Genomic DNA, 18,136 nt, shown 5'->3' with positions numbered 1-18,136 from the left:
GATCCAACCTATGGATCAGGGCATAATAGCCAATTTCAAATAACATTATCGGGCTCTTGTGCTACGTCATCTGATGAGCGTTATGGATGACCAGACTGGCAAGGATAAACGTGCTGTTGAACTGGTTTGTAATCTATCACTGTTGGATTCCCTACATATGCAGAAAGAAGCCTGGAATCATGTTACACAGGCAACCATTGTGAACTGCTACAAGCGGGCAAGCTTTGTTAAGGATGTGGAGAGGGACAAAACAGATGCAGCTGTTGCAAACGTGTCAGATGAACAGGTATTTGACATCCCAGCCAGTGTTACTGAAGAGGAGTTCCATCACTATGTAGCTGTTGATTACAATCTACAAACAGCTGAAGACAGCACTGATGTCGAGATATGCGCCTACACGCAGTCAACAACGGCTGATGATGGAACAGATGATGAAATGAGCAGCGAGGCACATGCTGACGAAATTCAACAACCTCCTCCTGTCACTTTTGCAAGAACACTGGAGAGTCTCAACACCATGCGGGCCTATCTGGAGGCCACTGGATGTCAGTGCTATGACAGTTTTTACCATCTGACAGAAGTAGTCTATGGAACTCAGAGACCCAATAGTGTACAGAGGACTATAACTGATTACTTCAAGTAAGCCTAACATCAGTTAACGGAGCCTGTATAGTGTACGTATAATAATACACAGTACTGTACATATGTTTATCAGATGTCAATCTTCTTTGGATCACACGGTTAAGTGCACGCTCCGGTTAACTGCATGCATTTCTTTGGTCCCAGACCCATGCACTTAAGCGGATTGCACTGTATATGCAAACAAATCCCACACAGGTAACAGTTCAGGAGAAAACCTTTATTTGCACCAGTATGGACCCGACACGGGACTGTGTTTCGGCAGGGCAAACCCGCCTGCCTCAGGGGTCGTAGAGACACTGATGGATGTTGGAAATTAGTACAGTCAAATAACCTGGAGTAAGTACCATATATAAATGTACCATATATAAATGTAAACGGACACTGCTCTCAGGGAATGGTATGACAAAATGGTGCTGAAAAAGCCACAATGTGTCATGGAACTCAACAGGACGCCACAACAAAAAGCAAACAGAAAGCTTATTGACACTAATTGGCTTTAATTAGAATTTACACGCACAACTTGATAGACGTAGTCTATAAAGTGGCGCACATAAATTCTAAGGCACCCAGCCAAAAAGGGGGAGTAGCTATGGGCAGATCGTGGGCATTACAAAAAATTATGCGTGTGGTTATAGAATACCCCTGTGTTGCGCTTAACTTAGTCACCGGTATTTACACCAGATTTTACTTGGCGTAAATTCCAGCAACTAGGTTTAGGCACATGTAAGAGCTCTAGGCATCTATATATATAAAAGGCAACCCCAACGTTCTATGAAGCCTCCAGCCGGAAGTGTGAAGCGCCAGAGATATCCGGTTTCCCCATGAGTGAAGGAAAACAGCACAGCACGAAATCCCTCTCTCACAGTGAAGGACTCAGAGGGGGGAGGGGAGAGAGACGCCCTCACTCTCTCGGTAATACAAACACAGCACAGCAGGAAACGTAACACTGAAGGACTGGACTCGGAGGGGGGAGGGGGAGAGAGAGAGAGGGCAGAGGGCAGGGACACTCCCACATGCACACTCTGAAGAAAACCTTGCTAGCCCCCGTTTCATTTGCATCAGAAACGGGGCTTTTTTACTAGTATTCTATAATACATCTAGGCAGAAAGATTTTCAGCGCCAATTTTTCAGGCACCATATATAGAATCTAGCCCTTAGCACTGAACTTTTATCGGCACCTAAATTTCAGCACCATTAACTGAATTTGGCCCTTAGTGCCCCAAGTTCCAGATGACATTAAATCATTTGGGCCCAGAGTTAATAAAGAGTTGAGCTCCTAAATTTAGGCACTAGATTAGGTACCTAAATTTGTCCCCTATTTTTAGCCAGACCTAGGAAGCTAGGTTTTATTTAAGTAGATTTAGGATCCTAAAAGTTATGCTCTTACATGAAGGATCCCCATTCATGTACCTAATTTAGGAACACAATTTAGGTGTCTAGTGCTGAAATTCAGTGTTACACTCCTAACTTTTTCTTCGCTCTTAGCCCCGTTGCCACCAATTTGTTAGACCCAAAATTAGGAGCTTAGGGAAACTAGCACATAACTTATGAACTCAACCGTTATAAATTGTCAAAGAGGCCAAACTAGAAGCTCAACTCTCCAAATCAGGAGCCTAAAATCTTTAAATATTGGCTCCTTGAAGGATAACCATTTCACTTCCTTACACTGTCTGTATAAGAAAGGACCACTTTAGGAAGGCCCTGTGCACAGATCCCATGCCAAGAACTCTTATTGATAAAGTCCTATGGTACTATTCACTGCTGCTTTTAGCTCCTAGCCACAATTGCCCCTCCCCTTGTCCCTTCCTCCCTTCTCACCCATTACTTCCCTCACCCATAACTGTCTTGTTTGTCTGTATTACTTAGATTGTAAGCTCTTTTGAGCAGGGACTGTCTCTTTGTATCAGGTGTTCAGCGTGCGTGCGTCTGGTAGCGCTATACAAATGCTAATAATAATAATAATAACTATGTATACCTTTTGTTTTATGCAAAGTAAAGCTTATTTTTCACACTTACAATTGTACGGAGCTTTTTAATTTCTTTTTTCAGTTTTTTCCTTGATTGAGCAAACTTTTCAATCTCTTCTTTAATATTCTAGAAAGTAAACAATTCTGGTTTAATGGAAGAAAGTAATTACCTACAGAGCATTAATGTTTGTTCATTCATTTATAGTTTTTTTAAAATTTGATATACTGCCCTTCTTAACAACTCAAAGTGGTTTACATGTAGCCCCTGTCCACTTTAGGCAGGCTTCAATATATCTCGGTATAGTCCATGAGAAACCACACAACAGTCTATCACTTTTGAAAGAATGGGACTGTACAAACTCATAGTGAGATTTCAGCTTATAGCACTTCAGCCCACTGGCCCTAGGTGGACTAAGCATCTGCCTAGGGTGGCCAAATGTGAGAGAGGGGGGAGCAGCAGGGAGGGGGGAGGGAGTCGCAGTGGAGCAGTCTTTCACCCTCCCCTCCCCCTTCTGTTTTCGCTGCCGTGGTCACAGCCCCCTACCTTTCCCAGCTGCTCCAAAAGTACTCAGCACTTGAAGGAACCATTCAATAGAGACCATGCTCCCCCGAATCCCCACCAAAAGAAAATGCTTTGGGAGAGGGTGGTTCATGGCAGCACTGGAGCAAAGGCCTCTACTGAATGGTCCTGTACCAGCACTGAGTACTTCTGGGTGGCTAGGAAGAGCTAGGGTGATAGAGGCAGTGGCAGAGGAAAAGGGAAGGGGGGAGATGCTGAGAATGGGGCCAGTGTATGGAAGGGAAGATGAGACACTGGGCCCTGGGGGGGGGGGGGGGGGGGGCAGGAGGAGGTAAGAGTGGATGCTGGCCATCTGGGGGAGAGGGTAGAGTGATTAAAGGGGGTTGCTGGATACCTGGTGGGGGAAAGATGGTATAGACTTGAAAGAAGGTTGTGGGTCACCTAGGGGAGGGTAAAGGGGAAAAGGGGAGATGCTGGACTGGGGGGTGTGGTTAGGGAAGGGAAAAAGAGATGCTGGACTACAGCAAGGTGGGGTATGGGCCTTCAGCTATCCCTGGGGTTTAGGGATGGCACATGGCTGAAGATTTGCCTAAAGCGTTAGACACCCTTGGGCCAGCCCTGACCCAAGTGACTGGAGGCTGGCAAGACTGAAACTGATCCACTGAATGTAGCATATTATTTTTAGTACTAAGCAGATGAAAAACAGTTACTTTCATTATGACTCTTTTCCAAGTTCTGCTCTCCTGACCACCCTATTTCACTCCTTGCAGAGTCTATCAGCCAGCAGCTCATATGCTATTTCCAGCGGGATTTTGCAAAACTGGTGCCCTTTTCCAAAGGGTTAAAATGGCAAGTTTATTTCTTCTAGGTATACTGCAGTTTTCAAACATTTGTACCATGAAAACAAAGAAACTACATTTTCAGCAGATTTGTGAAATGTGACAAGTCAGAACAGTTCCCAGCTTTCTTTGGTTCTTTTTCTGTCCTAGGAGTACAAACCTCTCCCTGTTTCTGATCCAGCCAAGTGGCTTCAACTGTAGGCAATTTTGTGTAACTTTCATCCTGTTCCGTCACTTCCAAGCTTGATTTTGCCTCAAGTGTTACCTGAAATAATACCGAAGAATAAATGTTACTAGTGAGATTATCTGACCTGTTTGAAGTTTAGTCTAACAGTAATGTTTTCATTTTAATTCAAAACATTGCACATAAACAATAGAGGCAATAATCAGAGTTCTGGCCGCTACATAAAGTGGATTATTTATTTGCTCAATGTTAGGATTGCTGAAAATGTGGTCTTAAACTAGAATGGATAACTTGTCCATTTAAGTTACAATTGCTATTTGTGTGGTCCTTCTTAAATGGATAAATTTATCTGGATAGTGGCTGATTATCACAGCTATACAGATAAATTTTAGCCCTGCCCTTGGAATACCATTGGTACTTCCTAATTTTAAACAAATACATTTTGGTCAAACATCAAGTTATCTGGCCAAAATTTATCCATAAATCTGCACAGTATTTTGAAAAAATCAGGTGCTGCCTCCATAAGTGCTTCTGAATATTGAACTGTTACGTTTCCTGGTCCAGAAAAGAAAATGCCAAACTTGTTTTCAACAGCAAATGATGTATTAACTAATGACAAGGAAATCAAGAATAAATTACAGGAGACTCAGTTCACTACAATTATAATCAGACCGATGGGAACAAAACAGAATATAATATTCAGGCGTTGCTGAACAACAATATCCATAATGTGAACTACTACTACTACTTGACATTTCTATAGCGCTACTAGGGTTACGCAGCGCTTTACAATTTAACAAAAAAGGGGCAGTCCCTGCTCAAAGGAGCTTACAATCTAAAGGACAAAATGACAAGTTGGGGTTGTCTAGATTTCTTGAGTAGTGGTTAGGTGCCAAAGGCGACATTGAAGAGATGTGCTTTTAGCAGGGATTTGAAGATGGGCAGGGAAGGGGCCTGGCGTATGGGCTCAGGGAGATTATTCCACGCATGGGGTGAGGCATCTAATAATAATCTAAAAATAAATATTCTGCTTGTACCTTCTACAGACATTAGGGCTTTGCTGGATAGTCCATTTGCACCCTACCCCACTCCTAGAACGACCCCCTAAAACTGATTTGCCCAATTTCACAGGTGCTTTTGCTAAACCGAGCAGCTGCCTCACAAATGAATATACTTACAGGAAGAGCTTCTACTTTAGGCAACTGCTACTTCCACACAGTTTTTTTAATCCTGATTTTTCTAATAGGGAGGATACATTTATAACAGGCTACTGAACTTGTGTACATAAGTTACTCCCATTTTGTAAGGAAAAGTATGCACATAATTTGGCTTTGAAAATGACTCCCATACAATTTTTCCAATTTATTTGCATGCATACCTGCTTCTTTGATAAAGTATCTGCATAAGTCCAGATCCCATCCCAGGCTCACCAGCAAGAATTCTTTTGCCCAGGTTGGATAAACATATGTGTGTACTGGTTGTGTGTGCATAAATTTAACAGCATTTACTCTGGGCAATTTTTTTAAAGGGCCATTTCTGCATATATAAAACATGGTTTTTCCTTTTAAAATAACCCTCTAAGGGGTAAATATGAAGCCGGCAGCGATGAGCGTTTTTTTTTTAGCTACTGCCAGTTTTATGCCCCAATATTCAATGCTGAGTCATATCCAGGCAGCAGCACTAACTATCCGGATTTGTGTGGCTGGCTATCTCTTATACGATTAAGTGTGATATTCAGCATTTAACTGCCTATCAGGCTTATTTTCGAAAGTGATTGCCGGGAATCTTCCGACATAAATCGGGAGATGGCCGGCAATCTCTCAAAAGCTGTGAAATCGGTATAATCAAAAGCTGCATTTTGGACACCATCGCCGCTTTCCCGTCGCCGAGCCGGCAAAAGTTCAAGGGGGTGTGTCGGTAGCAAAGGCGGGACATGGGCGGGCATGGGCGTGGCTACCAGATGGCCGGCTTTCGCGGATAATGGAAAAAAAAAAGGCGGCGTTAATCAGTATTTCGCTGGGCTTACTTGGTCCTTTTATTTTCACGACCAAGCCTCAAAAAGGTGCTCCAACTCACCAGATTACCACTGGAGGAAATGGGGGATGACCTCCCCATACTCCCCCAGTGGTCACCAACCCCCTCCCACACTAAAAAAATAAAAATAAAAACCTTTTATGCCAGCCTCAAATGTCATACCCAGCTCCCTGACAGCAGTATGCAAGTCCCTGGAGCAGTTTTTAATGGGTGCAGTGCACTTCAGGCAGTCAGACCCAGGTCCATCCCCCCCCCCCCCCCACCTGTTACACTTGTGGTGCTAAGTGTTGAGCCCTCCAAACCCCCCCAAAACCCACTGTACCCACATGTAGGTGCCCCCCTTCACCCATAAGGGCTATGGTAATGGGGTACAGTTGTGGGGAGTGGGTTTGGGAGGGGATTTGGGGAGCTCAGCACCCAAGTTAAGGGAGCTATGCACCTGGGAGCTATTTGTATATATATTTTTTAATTTTTAGAAGTGCCCCCTAGGGTGCCCGGTTGGTGTCCTGGCATGTCAGGGGGACCAGTGCACTACAAATGCTGGCTCCTCCCATGAGCAAATGCCTTGGATTTTGCCGGGGTTGAGATGGCTGGAACTTTTTTCCATTATCGCTGAAAAACAAAATCGGCCATCTCAAACCCGGCGAACTCTGGCATTTGGCCAGGCCAAACCGTATTATCGAAAAAAAAGATGGCTGGCCATCTTTTTCGATAATACGATTCGGCCAGCTGTTTGTGGCGCAGCCAAAATACATCGCCGGCAATCTATTTCACTGGCGCCGTTCGATTATTCCCCTCCACATGAACCCAGATAAAGATAGAACTGAGTTTTATGTGGTCTGATTTGGTTGCTTAAGTTAGGCAATTGTATAAGTGCCACCTCTGCCCTTTGAACGCCCACAAAATAGCCAGCTATGCCTTTAGGGGTCAGTGTTGATATTCAGCGGCATTAACCAGTCAAATGGATAGCCTCACAGAAGCCTCTCCTGGCCACTTAAATCGCTTTGAATATCGACTCATAAGTTTCTCTTGCTGTAATACACAGTAACACAGTAAATGACAGCAGATAAAGATCTGCACAGTCCATTCAGTCTGCCCAACAAGGTAAAGATGCACCCACCACTCTGTGCAGGTTGTAGTCATTCATACTTAAACACTGGTTGGAAATTTGCCATCATATCAACCACATTATAGGTATATTAATATGATGCGGTATTGGGACAATATTTTATAACCAAACTACTGTAACAAAATTTAACTTGGAAATTTCAACATTAAGATGTTTTTCACTCCCCCTTGAGATGAAAGGCCCCTCACTTGTAGTATATGATAATAAAGTGATATACAATATGCAAGACAATTTTCATCTGATCTTAATCTTCCTTTATTTTTCTTTATATTAAAGGAGTATTTTTTGAAGTTACCCAACCCTCCAGATCTACAGTTCCTTGTGTGAGTAGTCCTTAAACACAATGCAACCCCATGTTATGTTAAAGTTCAGAAACACATACCCCTATTCATTAGTTCTTTTTAAGGGTATTTTTTATTTGTTGAAGGCAGCAAATATCTTTCAGTCTTAAACAGTTCTAACCAGAGATTTGGGCAAGTTATGCCCAAGGTTCTAGGGATCTTTTACGTAGGTGCGCTGGCGTTTTTAGTGCGCGTTAAAAATAGGTGCGCGATAATCGCTAAAGACGCCCATAGGAATATATTGGCATCTTTAGCGCGCAACTATTTTTAACGTGCGCTAAAAATGCTAGCATGCCTACGTAAAAGACTCCCCCTAATTCTTAGTTCATTTAAAACAAATTTATTTCTCTTTTAGGTCTCTCCGAAAAGATAGGAATAACACATTAAGGACGAAAAAACAAAATACAAACTCATCAATCAACTATCACAAGTCCACATTATGGAGTAAATTATTTGGAATATAGGGAACAAAAAACAAATACCACCCCCCCCCCCCCCCCCAAAAAAAAAAAAAAAATTACAATTGCAGGCCAAAAATTCTTACTAAACCCTATATTACTTATCAGCATTATAATATGCTGTGTACAAGAATATATGTCAGTTAAAAAAAAACTCTCTCCCAGCAGTAAATTGAGTAGCATAACTTTCAAAATGTTCAAAAAGCTAAAGTAGAAAAATTGAAACCTCTGCTTCCTTTTCTGTAGCCAATGTGCCTTCTAAAGTCCATATGGGCATCTGCTGCAGAACTGTGTCTTCTTTGGAAATGGTGTCTTTCAGCAGAGATGTTAAAGACCGACCATATTCACTAGCTGGGTTCAGCCTGTCTTTTTCTAAAAAACTGAGAAGCAAAATATTTTAGATTTTCTCAGAACCAAGAACAAGTGGCGTTATCCAAGCTTACATCAGACTGTATCAATGTAGGGAGTGGTAAGGTATGCATTTTTAGAAGGGCAGAATCCATTGCAATTCTACGTATTTGAGGCTATTATAAAGAGAATAGGGCAATTAATTATTGTTACTTACAACTGTGATGTCTCTGAGATATGGGGTGGGGGTGGGGGGAAGGGGTTGGGGGAGGGGAGGAATATAAAAACTTGTAACAATTTCTTGATGATAAGACAATTGTTTTGCTGTTCTACAGATGCAAGCGCATTCATGTTCTTTATGTCTGTGTGAACTCTAAGAAGCTATTCTAGTTTGTAAAGTGTTGGCAATGAAGCGTCCGCTATAAAAATGTTGGAATAGAGAATTAAGGGGGTCACTACAAAGGATGCGCTATCTTGCCAAGTTGAGTAAAGTTGTCCATGGTAGAGGCAATGAGCTTTTAGTGCGGGGCTATAAGAAACAAGGTCCCTTTTGGGTTTATGTTGTTGATGTGTGTGTTGCCTCATGTACACCTGATTTTATTTGTTCTGTTGTTGATTCTTGTCTTAAATCTTGAATGCTAATAAACAGATTTAAATATAAAGAGGATAGGGCAGAAACATGAATTTTAGCTCTCAGATTATGCATTATCTAATTTAGGATCGATATTCAGCCTGTGATAGTAAGTGGCTTGCAAGCCACTTCCAGACGTGGGTTGAACTAACCCCAGATATTACATGTTGAGGACACCAAATATTCGAGTACGTCCGCCGACCTAGATGTAAACCAGGCTCCAGCCCTTATTCAGACTGGTGCCTGTTTACTTCGCCACATAAAGTTAGGACAGCTGTTTTGCTGTCCTAACTTTATTTGGTTACTAAGAGGGTCTTTTTCTAAAGGTGAGCTAGAACTTTTAGCTTGCGCTAAAAATCAGCTGGCACTAAATGCTGACACATCCATAGGAATATAATGGGTGTCATAGCATTTAGCACCAGCTGATTTTTAGCATGAGCTAAAAATGCTAGCACACCTTAGTAAGAGACCCCCTTAGTTGGTTAGCGGACTGAAAATCCACCTTCTCTGCCCCCAGCCTGCCCTTAACCTATCCAGTTAGGGTATGTCCGGTTAGTGGTGATATTCAGCAGCACTAACCAGTTACGTGCTGCTGGCTCATTCAGCAGGGTTAAACCAGGCAGGAGCCTCTCCTGTCCAGTTAAACCCTTTTGAACACTGATCTCTTTATCTCTTATTTTGGCACGCCTAATGGCGGGAAACGGCACCCATAGCACATGCCCTCGCCACTCCCAGCCTCCCCCTCACCTATCTCAGTAATGATGGTCAATTAGAAATCCACGACACCCCAGAACAGTAGATTGGATGATGGTTGCTGTGGTTATGTGGTAATGGCGATCACAGGGCCCCCAGAGATGCGTCCCCCACGGCATTCCGCTGCTCTCTGCTCCGCCGGCCGGAAGTGAGGTCAAAGATCCCCTAACGGCCGTGCAGGAGCTGGGGCAGAGGGAGCAGCAGGGAGGGAACAAGTGGAGGACTCGGAGGGAGCCAATAGGAGCGCACACGGCACCCCCCAGCGGGTAAACATGCGCCGGGGGAGGTCGCGCTGCACCTGGGGGGGGGCGCATCGGCGATCCACCCCGGGGAACGCCGCTGCTTCTCTGTATGCGGCCACATGCGGCCGCGTGTCACCGAAAATGGCTACGCGTGTCAGTACTGACACGCGTGTCATAGGTTCGCCATCAGGGGTCTAGATAGTGCCAGTGAAAATCCCTCTAAGAGACATGGCATTATCATGATAGTGCTAGGAAGAGTTAGGGAGGAGTACTGACAGAATGACAAACTAGATGTAGAGTGGAAATATTCATCCACTCTACATATAGCTAAATGATTTAATTGAGGCCTACAAAAAGTCCTAAATTAAACCAGTTACCTATACATACAGTGGCTGAATACTGCTACATATACAGCAAGTGACAGTGATCACATTATATGTATATTCAATGCTGCCACCTATCCATATAGCAGTACTGAATATACATATTTTTTAATGGAATTGTTGCCACTATGAAAAATTGAAGGTCTAAAAGGAAAGAGTTGAATTCTAAACCACACAGTAATTCCTGAGGACAAATTGACCAAGCTTACTGTATGTTGAGAGTCCCCATCAAACCACTAATGGGATGTAAATGTGTGGACAGAAAAACATGTCAGAGCCTCACTGATCTCTTCCATTGAGATTGACTTAAGGTATGCTTCCATGGCTCTAACATTGTGACTGTCCTTCCATAGTCAGGCCTGCCTGGCATAACAAAGAGGTATAATCTGCTCACCTAAACAGTGCGTGCTTAGCGACAGCAGTACCAGGTTTATTGGGATCAAACGAACAAAAAGCTGGTTGAACTTTCTAAAGGCTTCATGCATATACTCACATCCCAATACTTCCATTTCACCGGAAGTAGCTTCAATTTCGGCTGGGAGCACATCACTTTCAGTACCACATGTTGCCTCAGCATCTTTACCAACTATCTAGCAGAAGCTGCAGCATTGCTACGCAGACTGGGAGTCCATATGTTCCTGTATCTTGACGAGTGGCTGGTGAAGAGCACCTTGGAGAAGGGTGCTCAGGAGTCCATGAAGATGACTATTTGGGAGCTCAAGCTACTAGGGTTCATTTTAAACTACTCCAAGTCCAATCTCTAACTCTGACCAGCAATTGGAGTTCATAGGAGCCCTGCTTTACACACAGAGACGAGAGGGCACAATCTTTTCTCACTCATGTCCAAGGTTCATGCCTCTCAGCAGGTCACAGCTCGGCAGACATTGAGATTGTTGGGCTACATGGCTTCCACAATGTACGTTACACACATGACATTTCTTCACATGAGATAAGCTTAATGGACCCTGGCTTCTCAGTGGTATCAAGCCACAAGGAGTCTTGAAAATGTCATTCATGTGTCCCCAGAGCTTGTATGCTCTCTTCAGTGGTGGACAATCCGATCCAATTTGACTCTGGAACTTCCATTACAAATTCCTCAGCTACAAAAAGTGCTGATGATGGATACATCTCTCCTAGGATGGGGAGCTCATATAGATGGGCTTCACAGTCAAGGAGCTTGGTCCTTCCAGGAAACAAATCTTCAGATCAACCTCCTGGAACTTTGAGCGATCTGGAACGCTCTAAAGGCTTTCAGAGGTTGGCTTTCTCACCAAATTGTTCTCATTCAAAAAGACAATCAGGTTGCAATGAATTACAACAACAAGCAGGGGGGCACCATATCACACCCTCTGTGTCAGGAGGCTGTCCGGATGTGGCATTGGGCTCCCCAACGTGGCATGTTCCTTTGAGCCACTTATCTGGCAGGCAAAAACAATACCCTGGCCTCACGAGTGGTCTCTCAATATAGGCATAGTCTGCAAGATCTTCTGAGCGTGGGGCACCCCCTTGGTGAAACTTTTTGCCACTCAGATCAATCACAAGGTCCCTCAGTCCTGTTCCAGGCTTCAGGCACAACAGACTAGCGTCAGATGCCTTCCTCCTCAATTGGGGGACAGGTCTTCTGTATGCATATTCTCCAATACCTCTAGTGGGAAAAACTTTGTTGAAAATCAAACAAGACGGCGGAACCATGATTCTGATTGTGCCGTTTTGGCCGCAGAAGATTCCCTCTTCTGCTGGAATTATCCTCCAAAGAACCATGGAGATTGGAGTGTTTTCCGACCCTCATCACACAGAACAAGGGGTCACTTCTACATTCCAACCTCCAGTCTCTGGCTCTCACAGCTTGGATGTTGACAGCCTAGAATTTGCTTCCTTGGGTCTTTCAGAGGGTGTCTCCCCAGTCTTGCGGGCTTCCAGGAAAGATTTCACTAAGAGGTGTTACTCTTTTAAATGGAGGAGGTTTGCTGTCTGGTGTGAGAGCAAGGCCCTAGATCCCCTTTACGTGCCCTACACAGAACCTGCTTGAATATCTTCTACACTTGTTAGAGTCGACATAAACATCGAATAATGAAACACAACAATTAAACTAAATAATGGACAACACTCAATCCCTTTCCACATGGTCTCATTCGTGCAAACTGCATGGAACAATCCACACCAATTCTAATGAATTGCACTTCTACTCTGTATTTGTCCACCAGAGTCTGTATTCACCTCTCCGGAACTTTGTAAGCCACATTTAGCCTACTAATATGCAGAAAAATGTGGGATACAAATGTAACAAATAAAAATAAATAAAATACCAACTCCATAAAAATTCACCTTAGTGCCATAGGTGCCGACTCCGTGGGTGCTCGAGCACCCCCAATATTTCACCCACCGGAAGTTCCCTTCACCAGCCCAGAATGATAAAAGTCCCTCCCTCCCTCCAAGTTCCAGGGTTCCCTCCCTCCGAGTTCCAGGGGGACCCCTCCCCCTCCGTCTGAGTTCCAGGGGGCCCCCTCCCTCCGAGTTCCAGGGGGTCACCTCCCCCTCCCTCCGAGTTCCAGGGTCCTCCTCCTCCCCCCTCCCTCCGAATTTTAAAAGTCATCTTACCTCGTCGGGGTTATGCCAGCAGCAGCAGTGAAAAGCATGCAGGCTTGGCGCTTCAGCCCTTCCCCTCTCTCAGCTCTGGTCCCACCTTCATTTCCTGTTTCCGCAAGGGCGGGACCAGAGCTGAGAGAAGGGAAGGGCTGAAGCGCTGAGCCTCCACGCTTTTCACTGCTGCTGCCGGCGTAACCCCAACAAGGTAAGATGACTTTTAAAATTTGGAGGGAGGGGGGAGGGAGGGGGAGGAGGAGGAGGAGGGGGACCCTGGAACTCGGAGGGAGGGAGGACCCTGGAACTCGGAGGGAGGGGGACACTGGAACTCAGAGGGGGGAGGACCCTGGAACTCGGAGGGAGGGAGGGGGAGGACCCTGGCACTCAGAGGGAGGGGGGGAGTTCCCTGGAACTCAGAGGGAGGAGGGGGGAGGACCCTGGAACTCAGAGGGGGGGGAGACCCTGGAATTCGGAGGGAGGAGGGGGGAGGACCCTGGAAGTCGGAGGGAGGGGGAGGAAGGACCCTGGAACTCGGAGAGAGGGAGGACCCTGGAAGTCGGAGGGAGGGGGAGGACCCTGGAACTCAGAGGGACGGGACCCTGGAACTCAGAGGGAGAGAGGAGGACCCTGGAAGTTGGAAGGAGGGGAGAACCCTGGAAGTTGGAGGAAGGGGGGCCCTGGAACTCGAGGGGAGGGAGGGAGAGAGGGGGGCCTGGAACTCGAATGGAGGGAGGGAAGGACTGGAACTCGGAGGGGCCTGGAACGCAGAGGGGAGGGGGAGGGGGAGGAGGGAGGGGGAATGCATCACCTGTAAAAAAAAAAATTTCAGCACCCCCCAATCATTTTGAAAAGTTGGCTCCTATGCTTAGTGCAATTAGTGCTTATCATCAACGTGTAGAAGGTAAGCCCATTTCTGTACAGCTTCTAGTTGTTCGCTTCATGAGAGGTTTGCTTTTGTCAAAGCCCCCTGTCAAACCTCCATCATTGTCATGGGATCTCAATGTTGTTCTCACCCAGCTGATGAAAGCTCCTTTTGAGCCACTGAATTCCTGCCATCTGAAGTACTTGACCGGGAAGGTCATTTTCTTGATGGCTAATTAGCTAATTAGTTTACGTGCATATCTGGGATCCATGCCCAAATTTGCATGCTCAACTTTGGGGGACCTATACAGAATTTGGCAGTTAGGTTTACAAGAAGCTAACTCTTGGAATTATCAAGATTTCAGAGTGCACAGTCCATCAGCAACATCGGCCATTGTTTTATTGTATTACTTACTTCCATTGTAGACACACTAGCACACCATCCTCCATGCCAGTAGTGACTACAGTTTTTCCATCTAGTGAAAAGGCCAGTGACCTGATTCCTCCAGTGCGGTATGAATGGCACTGTACCTGAGCAAACCTTGCCTGAAAAATAAAAACCATATCAACGTTACAAACACTGGACCATACTTCATGGTTTACACAGTGTTTTGCTCTCCAGATAAAGAAAAAGAGGAATAACTTCTGATAGATATTATTCGTTGTGGTTGTACACTTTATCCAAATTTCACTGAAATAGAAAACTGAAAGTGCTATTAAAACTAGTAGCTAGAAGATTGGTAAGTGGTCTCAGTCATAAAACATATAGGGCCAGGCTTAGGGACCTCAACAGGCATATGCTGGAAGAGAGGGGACATGATAGAGACATTGAAATACCTCAGTTGCGTTAATGTATAGGAGGTGAGCCTTTTTCAAATGAAGGAAAACTGTGGAATAAGGAGGCATACGATGAAGTTCAGAGGAAATAGACTTAGGAGGAATCTAAGAAAAATACTATTTCACGGAAAGGGTGGTGGATGTGTGGACTGGCCTCCTGGCGGGGGTCCTGGAGATGAGGACTGGGTCAGAATTTAAGAAAGAGTGGGACAGCCTTTTGGCCCTTATCTGCCATCATGTTTCTATGTCTATGTTTCTATTCATTGTAAGTGTAGTTCCTACCAAAGAAGCAGTGCTTTAAGTTTCAATGCCAAACTTAATGCACCACAAACAAAAGAAACCAACCTGAGCCAAAAAAGGAAGTTGCATTTAAATGTACTTGAAAGTTAAGAAGGTAGGCACCAGGCTCTTATTATTTCTGTCCTCTGCCTCTCCTCTTAATTCTCCTTCTGCCCACTTGTTGGTTGCAGCATTGCATGAGTGAACAGACAGAACAGGTAAACATGAATACCAGAGGAGAAGGAGGCCATTTTCTTCGGGCAATGTTCAAAATGTATTTTAGATTATGAAAAAACAGTCTTGTGATTCGTCTCTATACCGCAACTGAGCAAACTTTTTGACACAGAGCAAGGAGCATCCTGAGGCAGAATTACACCCTGTATGACATGTCCTCTAATGCCCCTGCCCTGACCACTGCACTGTGGTCACCGCAGGGGAGACAATGGACGGAGAGTGATTTTTGGACACCGTCTTCCTTGTACCCTGTGCAGCTACACTCCCTGCACAACAGGTCATGTTAATAGAACATCTTTGAACCAGGGGCTGGGGTTCCCTAAATGCTTCAGTTGAGTAGCAGAAGGAGTTTCCCCTTGGAGCTCCACATGGAGAGCAGAAGAGGCAGAAGATACCCTGTAGAAGGAAAGAAGTGGTTAACAGTAGTAAGAAAGAAAGAAAGAAAGAAAGAAAGAAAGAAAGAAAGAAAGAAAGAAAATGGCTGCTACATAAATTAAGAAAGAGACTTTCTAGGGGTATAAAAAGTAAAACTAAACCTAAACAACAACAACAACAAAAAAAGTTCTCTTCCATAAAATAGACCCCAGACAGAAGTTTTGGAAGGCTTGCAGAAAAAAAAAACCCTTATGGTAGAGAAAGGAGAAATGTGGGTTTACTTTTCATTTTTTGTTGCCTGGGTTTATTTTCATTTTTTAATATCGGAAAATCTCAGTTGCAAACTAGGACACTCAAATAATTGGAAGGCCAAAGGAGCATACCTACATCTTTGATAGAAGTAGGATCTCCTCTGGCTGCCACCCGAGAACCTCCAAGAAGTAGAGGCTGAAGAAGTAGTCCAAGAAGTGGAGGCTGCAGAAGGAGTGGTCCAAGAGAAGGACTTCATAGTATCAGTTCTCTTCTTGATGAGATCAGCAACCTCCTCCACTGTATCCCCAAAAAGGTTATCACCTTGGCAAGAGACATCTGCCAGTTTTTCCTCTAGAGCTGAAACACACAGTCAGGCAAGTCTCCACATGCCAATACCTAAAGTGGAGATTCTGGATGCTACATCAAAAGCACCATGGGTTGCCCAGGCCTAGTGCTTTTGACACTCCTTCTGCTTCGCTACTAGCTCATGAAGTTCCGTGGCCTTCTCTGGAAGCAGATTGTCCATGAACTTCGCTACATTGTGCACCAAGTCCCACATATGGATGCTCATGAACAGCTGATAGGACTGTATGCACGACACAAGAATAGAGCCCTGGAAAACTTTCCTCCCAAAAGACTCCAGAGTTCTAGCATCTCGTCCCACGAAGGCATGGGTTCTCAAACTCTTGGCCCTTTGAGAGCGGATGTGACTCCCATAGAAGTGTGCGGAAGTTGCTGCTTTGGGGAGGGGGGGGGGTCCTCATAGTCAAGGAAATTCAACATCTCGGCCTTGGGCTTATCCTCAACCTCCAAATCAAATGGGATGTCCTTAGCCATGTCTCTCAAAAACTGACAAAGGAGGGCTCCTCTGGCAGAGACTTTCTTGTTTTTTGAGGTGGGGAAGGGTCTGAAGACAGACCAAAGGAGCACTCCTACAAGAACTATTCTGGTTCAGTCTCAGACGGTCAAGAATGGTCCAAATCAGGTTCAGCAAAATATCCCTCATGAGAAGGCTGAATCTGTGTCCACCTCAATCTACTGGACTCACATCTAGACTCCAAAGAGGGAGCTTCCTCCCCTCATGGGCTGGAGAAGAGCATCGCCTCTTCAGATGCCAACACTGGCACCCACTGAGGCACTAATGCCGATAAATGGGTGCGGAACAGAGAATAGGTCTCCAGGATTGGCTGGGGTGGAGGCATGGCTGGCATCAACGCCCTCAAGGTCTCGGTGTCACACTGAGCTAAGATCTGCTCCAACTCCTCCTGCGAGGTCCCAGCGCCTCTCCTCAGGGGCAGGCATCAGTAAAGGCAGTGCCAGTGTCAGTGCGGGGACAATCTGCGAAGATGATGGAGCTGAATTGGAAGGCTGATCACAGCATCGAGGAAACTGGTACTGACTCCACGGAGGGGCAGCAGTCCTCTCAGTGCCAATGCTTCTCGGGTACTAACAGTGCCAATGCCCTGGAGCTCCTGGCACTGTGCTTTGAAGAGGTCTGATGTTGGTGCTCCTTTACTTTAATTTGATGCATGGCATCGTAATTCCTCAGTGCCAATGAAGACAATGTCGAATCCTGGGGTGTCCTCTGTGTCGGGTCTAATGCTGCTCAGTCTGACAGGGCCCTACTGGTGCCCAAAGTCAAGGCAAGTGTAGACTTCCTCAATGCCAGTGCACCACCAGTGTCTGATGCAGCTCCACCAGCCTTGGAGACTGATGACGCCAATGCCGATGTTGATGGACCAGACTTAGAAACGATAAAAAGTTTCTTGTGCTGAGCCTTGTGACACTTTTGTGTTCTTTTCTGAATTTTAGAACAAAGTACACAATTAGAGGCTTCATGGTCAGATCCTCGGCACAGAAAGCACTAATTCTGAGGGTTAGTCACAGAGATGATCTTGCCACATTGCAAACACTTTTTAAAACCACTGAGAGTTTTAAGGAACAATGGGGCAAAAATAGCCGAAGCAAAATCAAACAGCTTAATTTTTTCTTAAGAAAAATTGAACCTAGCCAGGTGATCAGTCTTAAGAGGGTCAAAGGAGCCGTGGACAAACAAAGGAAACTTACACAGGCCGAAAAATTCTAATCAAAATAAGAAGGAACGGAAATTAAAGGAAAAAAAAATAAAAGAAGAATGTCCTGCGTACCAAGGAAAGAGGCAGGCAAGCAAAAACCCCACGCTGAGGAAAGTTGAAAAATGCGACTGCTCTGCTCCATGGAAAATAGAAGACTGCTGGTCCCACA

General features: G+C 45.0%; 1 protein-coding gene across 1 annotated transcript in view; it reads right to left on the bottom strand.

Annotated features, from left to right (window-relative positions):
* The window catches only part of CFAP43 (cilia and flagella associated protein 43), a 254,521-nt gene that overhangs the window by 127,663 nt on the left and 108,722 nt on the right, over window positions 1-18,136 (bottom strand). Inside the window, exons 16-19 of the mRNA XM_030202783.1 lie at window positions 14,331-14,461; window positions 8,341-8,494; window positions 4,129-4,233; window positions 2,659-2,736 (exon numbers count right to left, since the gene is read on the bottom strand). Of these exons, the coding sequence (XP_030058643.1) occupies window positions 2,659-2,736; window positions 4,129-4,233; window positions 8,341-8,494; window positions 14,331-14,461 (468 nt within the window). The remainder of the gene's footprint in view (window positions 1-2,658; window positions 2,737-4,128; window positions 4,234-8,340; window positions 8,495-14,330; window positions 14,462-18,136) is intronic.

This window comes from Microcaecilia unicolor, chromosome 5 (genome assembly GCF_901765095.1).
Source record: "Microcaecilia unicolor chromosome 5, aMicUni1.1, whole genome shotgun sequence".
In the NCBI taxonomy this organism is placed as follows: domain Eukaryota; kingdom Metazoa; phylum Chordata; class Amphibia; order Gymnophiona; family Siphonopidae; genus Microcaecilia; species Microcaecilia unicolor.
Note: the sequence above shows the minus strand (reverse complement) of the source record. Positions and strands in the feature narration are given on the sequence as shown.